Raw genomic sequence first — 7,142 nt, 5'->3', positions numbered from 1 at the left:
ATTTTTCGATATATCGATATATCGATATTTTCACTTTCGATATTCGATATATCGATATCGATATTTCGGAACTATTTTTGGCTCCGATACACTCTTGTTTTTGGCAAAGTTAAATAACGTAAATCGTAGTTAAAGAGTATTTTGCATCATTTTTTTATAAAAACTTCGAATAATACAACATTGAACAATGAAAAAACCAACTTTGATTATATGAAAGAATATCACGAAAACCCAGACATGAAACTACTTGGGATCAAGAAAAAAACGCGGCTTTATTTGGCTATTCAAAAACAGCAAAATGTCAATGTTTTTCCCAGAGAGTCGGTTTCGCTGCTCGGTGATCAACTGATCGGCCTTGGAGAAAACTCTCTCAGAAGGGACACTGGTGGCGGACACAGACATGAATTTCATGGCAACCTTGCACAGATATTTCTGAGAGCCCATGTTACAAGAATTCCACCACTCGAGTGGATCCGTTTTTCTTGGAACTACAGATTCCCTGTTAAAAAGCTGCACAGCCATGATAGACTCGGCTGCTGTCGAACCACGTCCTTAGTTGACTACCAGAATTTCGTCATGTGAGCCCCACAAACTGTCATGAGCCTGTCGATGCTGTCTCGCGGGGTTTGTGACGGTACTTGTACCTGCTGCTACGGATTCAGCAGACAGTAAGGTCAAATCCATCTCTCTTGCTATTTTGCCCTCAACCGAGACAAGAACGTCAGGGGAAATATACATTTTCTTGAAACGCGGATCAAGGTATGTGGCAATCGTCACGGGTGTGACCTGACGAGGCTTATAATCCTAGCTTGCATTTTCTCCATCAAAGCCTTGCGGAGGTCCTCGGCGACATTTGAAAATCCACCACAATCCACCTGAACCAGGTGGCGTCTCAAAATCTTGGATAAAGGCATGACTTTTGTGATGGAGGGATAGCTTTCAGAAGAGAGCTCGATTGTGACCTCGTCAAAAGGTGTAAGTACCGCGATCACGTTTGAAATAACATCCCACTCACTTTCAGTGAGTAGTAAATCTACTTTACCGAGAAGCACAAGCAAACTTGGTACTGACTCTTTCAAATCTTGTAGACTACGCAACACAGTGAGAGGCGAATTCCGTCTAGTGGTCACATTAGGTATCAGTTTTTTGGTGCAAACATTGTCAATAGAGATCTGAATCTGGCGCAGCTTGTCGGCAGCTACAACACTACGTCTGAAAAAGCAGACTATGTTCCTAGCTTTTTGGACAAGAGGTGACAAGTCAGCAGTATCATCAATAGCACCCCTCACAATCAAATTCAGAGTATATGCGAAGCACAAAACATGTCTCCAGCCTTTACCTACAGCAGATGCAGCATCTTTTACAGCCCGTACCACATTTGCTCCGTTATCGGTAACTACAGCTACAACCTTTTCCTTAATCACCCACTCAGTGGCAATTTTCAGAAGATGAGCTGTGATAGCATCAGCAGTATGCCTTTCTTCAATTTTCGCAGTAGTAAGCACGTTGCTGCAAAGGCAGCCTTTCTCATCAATGTAATGTACAGTGACAGCCATGAAACCCTCAGTCGCCTGGGAGGTCCATATATCTGGGGTAAGGGAAACCTGTCCTACTGTTTTTTAGCGCCTCCTGCAGTTTCAATTCTTCTAAAAAATAGATTTCAGGGAGAAGATCTCTTGTCGCTTTAGCTCAGGATGGCAAAGTATAATTGGCGTCAAGACTGTGCCCCAGATCAATAAACCCAGGATTTGAAACAACAGAGAGGGGCTGCATATCTTTTGCAATGAATTTCACAACCAGTTTGTTCATTTATACAGTTTTAGGGTGCTTTGCACTGTGCTTGGTCTGTAACAACGAGTCAATTCTTGGCTGCTTTGCACTTGGTGCTCCTGAGTCAGTCTGGTCACTTCTATCACGGGTAACTTGGGTAGGGTCACTAGCTTGACTCAAAGGTCTGGTTGAGTTTTGGCTATGTGATGGGACAATTTGACTTGAATCATGTTAATCATCAGATGGACACGAATCAGAATCAGGGTTAACACTGGCACCCCCGGCCGATGTACTTCCTTTTATGCTTTGGTATTGTTTTTTGTGGTTTGTCTTGAGATGAGCATTAAGGTTGGTGGTATTTCCAGAGGTAGCAACACTTTTTTTGCATATTTTGCATAGTGCTGACTTATCCGATACTTTTGTAAAATATTCCCACAAAGGACTTGGTATTTTTCAAAAACTGGTAGAGACCTGGACCCGCAATATATTAAACATTCAGAGGCAAATAGAATCCAATGGAACTGATTTTGTTAAATAAAGTGGTAGTACCAACCAGCAAATAATGGACCAAATGTGGGGATTCGATTTGGCATATAGGGTTGGATTTTGCTATGTACTTTAGATCAATAAGCAAAAGAAAATGATGAAAGATTACAGTATATTATCAGCTAAATTTCTAAATATCAATTATTTGGCAAAATATCATATTTTGCCAATCTGTTTTACAGAAATGTTATCTACTAGTCCAATAGCCATGTAGCAAGACAATACTCTGACATTAATGAAATGCTGCTTTGCACTTGGTGCTCCTGAGTCAGTCTGGTCACTTCTATCACGGGTAACTTGGGTAGGGTCACTAGCTTGACTCAAAGGTCTGGTTGAGTTTTGGCTATGTGATGGGACAATTTGACTTGAATCATGTTAATCATCAGATGGACACGAATCAGAATCAGGGTTAACACTGGCACCCTCGGCCGATGTACTTCCTTTTATGCTTTGGTATTGTTTTTTGTGGTTTGTCTTGAGATGAGCATTAAGGTTGGTGGTATTTCCAGAGGTAGCAACACTTTTTTTGCATATTTTGCATAGTGCTGACTTATCCGATACTTTTGTAAAATATTCCCACAAAGGACTTGGCATTTTTTAAAAACTGGTAGAGACCTGGACCCACAATATATTAAACATTCAGAGGCAAATAGAATCCAATGGAACTGATTTTGTTAAATAAAGTGGTAGTACCAACCAGCAAATAATGGACCAAATGTGGGGATTCGATTTGGCATATAGGGTTGGATTTTTCTATGTACTTTAGATCAATAAGCAAAAGAAAATGATGAAAAATTACAGTATATTATCAGCTAAATTTCTAAATATCAATTATTTGGCAAAATATCATATTTTGCCAATCTGTTTTACAGAAATGTTATCTACTAGTCCAATAGCCATGTAGCAAGACAATACTCTGATATTAATGAGATTTCAAAGTCAAGACAGTGTTACCGCCTAGAGTCTAGGCGGTAGAGTCTAGGCTATACGAGTTGTCGGAAACGCATCTGCCTAAAGAATAATCAAATCAACCGAGCACAACCTGGAGAGCCTGTGACACTATTTAATTACCAAAGGAAAAAATCATCAGACTCATTCTTCCTGACTGAGCATAGAAGCAGCATAAAAACAGGACACACAAACAGGCAAGATTACAGAACCTTTTAGTGCACTTCTACATTTTTGAAAGACGCCCTCTGACTTATCCATTACATACTTCATACCAGCTTCATCACAGGGACCTATGCAACCTCGGACTGTTCGGACAAGAAACTAGTGCCGTGGTAATAGAAGCGTCAATCTAACCTTCAAACTATAATTTAAGCCTCCTGACCCTGTGTGGCAAAGGAAGGTTTTTAATTTCAGTTGAAGAGCTAAAATTATGGTCTAAAAGCTTGATTGATACTTTTTATCACCAACGTATGAGGCTATACCAGTCTGAGGTTGCATATTTACCTAGCATAGGTTCCCTGTACCTGACTTAAACCCTGATTTTTACGAGGTGGGCCGAGAAATTCTACTTCTACACTTACCCAGCTGGGAATCAATAAAAGTATTTTGGGTTATGGGGCTATAAGCCCCATAACCATCATTGTCACATCATTGTCACATCATCATTGTCACAATGATGATTTTATTTATATATAATAAACAGGCCTTAAGGGTGAGTATACAGGGTTGCGAGCTTTTTGGTCAATGAACATGTCCCTTGAGCATCCAAAAATGTTTCCTTTTCAGCCAAATTATGTCCATATTTTGTCTATAATATGTCCATAATATATCCATCTTGAAATCTCAAAAACTAGTTTTCTTACAACTTGTATACCTCTTTCAAAGTGGTCAGTTAACATCGAATATAATGAAAACGAATAAGATTCATTTAATCATCCATAAAAAATGAACTAGTGTGAAAGCACAAAAGTCATAGAAACATATAAACAGTAAAAAAATAATTGTCGGAGCTTGAGGCTCATCTTCCTACGAGAGTTCTGCTTGACAGGTATGGTCGGCATGAGGGTCAGCATTTTCACTTCTTTTTGTAGCTTTTTGTCAATCAGAGTATTTCTTGCGCATGTCATAAGGTACAATCCAGGAGTCAAGCGACGTTGCAGAGTGCTAGGTAAGCTGGGTTGCCCTTCAATCAGGGGGGTGACATCCCTCATAATTTAGTAATTGCTTCTGTTGCAAGTTGCATCTTGAGCCCTTAAAGGGGCCCCAAATGTATTTAATTTTTTTAACCACACAAAGAAGTTATCAACAGTAGTTAAGTTACTGAAAAGTTGTTAAAAACATATCACTAATTTATAAATAAGTTATTCAAGAGTAATATATTCCAAAAAATAACAATCAAACCTCATTTATTGGCAGCACAAATATAAACTGTTTTCCTAATTTTTCAATTTTTAAAATGCCGTAAACAAAAGTAGCACTTATTTTTGCAATTTGTAACTTTGCTTTAAACAATTCAGTGATTTTATTGGCACTTTAGGGGGGTGGGGGTGGGTAAATTTCATGGTAACTTTGCAGTGGACCTTATAATCTACTAGAATGAAAGTGAAAACATCATTTGATACTTCTTATGCTCTTTCATAATTCAAATAAAATACCTTCAGGGCCCTTTTAAGGGCTAAAGATGCAATTTGCAACAGAAGCAATTATTGGATTATGAAAGAGCATAAAAAAGGCATCAAATGATGTATTTGCTTTCATCTTAGCTAAATTATTGTGCCACTTGCAAATTTACCACCAATACCAACAGCCTAAACTTATACATTGTGCCCAAGATTGGGAGCCTGTTTTAAATATTTAAGAGGAGTGTATTTTGATCAGGATAGCCTACTTGTCAAAGATTATGCATTAGCCAAGCACTGGGAGGTTTTACCCAATAAAACCCCTCCACTATAGCCTAGTCTAGGTTAAGTTTGTATTAGTTTTATAAAAGTTTTCCAGAATCTTACTGGGAATTTCACATAAACCTAAGGGTGACTCATTCAAACAGGGTGCGTGACTGCCTTTGTTCCAGCAACACTTTACTAGGCTATAACTCCACACAAAGTTTTCATATAGCCTAATTTGTTATCAACCAGGTAGAATCACGACCCTTCTAGGAGACCCTTAATGAAATTATTTGAAAAAGAGTTAAAGAGGCTGAGTCACAAGTTCGAACCTTAAAACGTACAAGGATTAGAAGGTACAGTTGGGGGGCTGTGGCCTCCCAAACCCTCCACTTTCGCAATCTTTAGATAAAAAAAAAGTTTTTTGAACTGAAAGTAAGGAGCGACATTAAAACTTAAACGAACAGAAATTATTCCATATTCGAAAAGGGCTGTGCCCTCCTCAACGCCTCGCTCTTTACGCTAAAGTTTGACTTTCTCACAACTCTTTTTTAAACAATAAAAACTTTAGCGTAAAGAGCGAGGCGTTGAGGAAGGCACAGCCCCTTTCATATACGTAATTTCTGTACGTTTAAGTTTTAATGTCGCTCCTTACTTTCAGTTTAAAAAACTTTTTTTTATTTAAAGGTTGCGAAAGTGGGGGTTTGGGGGCGGCCCCCCCTAACTGTACCTCATAATCCCTGTAAGTTTTAAGGTTCGAACTTGTGACTCAGCCTCTTTAACTCTTTCGAAAACGTAGTTTTTTTCAAATAATTTCCACACGTTTTTGTACAGTGTATTATTTACTATTGCTTGACTAACTGTTAGCTGATCGCGTCAGAAGTTAAATTTGGGGGGCTGTCGCTCCCCAAACCCCCCGCTCTTGAAGATTCTTGTGTTAAGGCTTTTAATTCCTGAATACTCAAATCAAATGCGCAGTAAAATTTTCTTTTTTCAACTTGTCTTCGAGCATGCGGGTATACGGCATGTTATTAAAGCAGTGGAGACTTACCTGTAACCTGAAGGCCGACTGTGATATTCTTCTGGAGACGCCTGTTGAGCCGAAGGATTTAATAGATTGTATTTAAAAAAGAAACTAAGTTTCTTTTTTAAACTTTAAATTCAATATAAAAAAATAATTCCTCTAACTGGGAATCGAACCCGGGTCTTCCGCCTGACAGTCAGTAGTAGCGACCACTGCACCACAGTGCCAATTTTTATATTATTTTTAGTCTTTGCTATCTATTTTTGAGGCAAGCAAATCCCCACAAAACTTGATATTTGGTTTTTGGAAAACAGGGAAGGAGTGATCAGATTGAGCTGAAATTTCGAAGATAAGCTCCCGAGCTCTACAAAAGCTTATCTTTTAAATTTCAGCCCAATCGGACAACGTTCAAGGGCGGCTGTGGTAGGAAAATTTAACATGGGCTCTTATGGGAAAAAACGAGGTTTTTCGTAAATGTAAATTCGGGGGACAATTTTTTCGGTCTGAAAATATCAAAAGGTCCCAATAGGTCGAATACCGCTTCGAATGAGTCCTCATTCACCCGGATCCGTTGCCAACTGTGGCCTGTAGGCGTGGCTAATAAAAAAAAAAGATAAATGAACATTAAGTGGCTATATCTGGTTTTTGGAAAACAGGGAAGGAGTGAATTCCGGGGATAAGCTCCTGGGCCCTAGTAAAGCTTAACCTCTAAATTTCAGCCCGATCGGACAGCGTTAAAGGGGGGCTGTGGTGGGAGGGTCGAAACTTCCGGCCCAGTTTACCCCATGAAGATAAAGTCGGAGGAGGGTGGAATTTCGCAAGTTTCTTAGTTTGAGCTTGGGCTACAAAAAGCAATTACCTCCGTCTCTCTGCGACCTCTAGGACCGGAAATCGCTTAACATTGTGGTGGGTCGCCTCTTTAAAGAGGCACAAGTGTGCCTTCTTGATTCAACTTGTAAATATGACAA

At 39.3% G+C, this 7,142-nt stretch overlaps 1 protein-coding gene across 1 annotated transcript; it reads right to left on the bottom strand.

Moving 5' to 3' along the window:
• Window positions 1-773: 773 nt before the first annotated feature.
• Window positions 774-1,556, bottom strand: LOC148946625 (E3 SUMO-protein ligase ZBED1-like). Its single transcript, XM_089096371.1, has one exon. It carries the CDS (start codon window positions 1,554-1,556, stop codon window positions 774-776), a length of 783 nt encoding a protein of 260 aa, XP_088952497.1.
• Window positions 1,557-7,142: the final 5,586 nt, after the last annotated feature.

Source organism: Artemia sp. Qi Xiang Cuo, chromosome 11 (assembly GCF_049724085.1).
Source record: "Artemia sp. Qi Xiang Cuo chromosome 11, ASM4972408v1, whole genome shotgun sequence".
Lineage (NCBI taxonomy): Eukaryota > Metazoa > Arthropoda > Branchiopoda > Anostraca > Artemiidae > Artemia > Artemia sp. Qi Xiang Cuo.
Note: the sequence above shows the minus strand (reverse complement) of the source record. Positions and strands in the feature narration are given on the sequence as shown.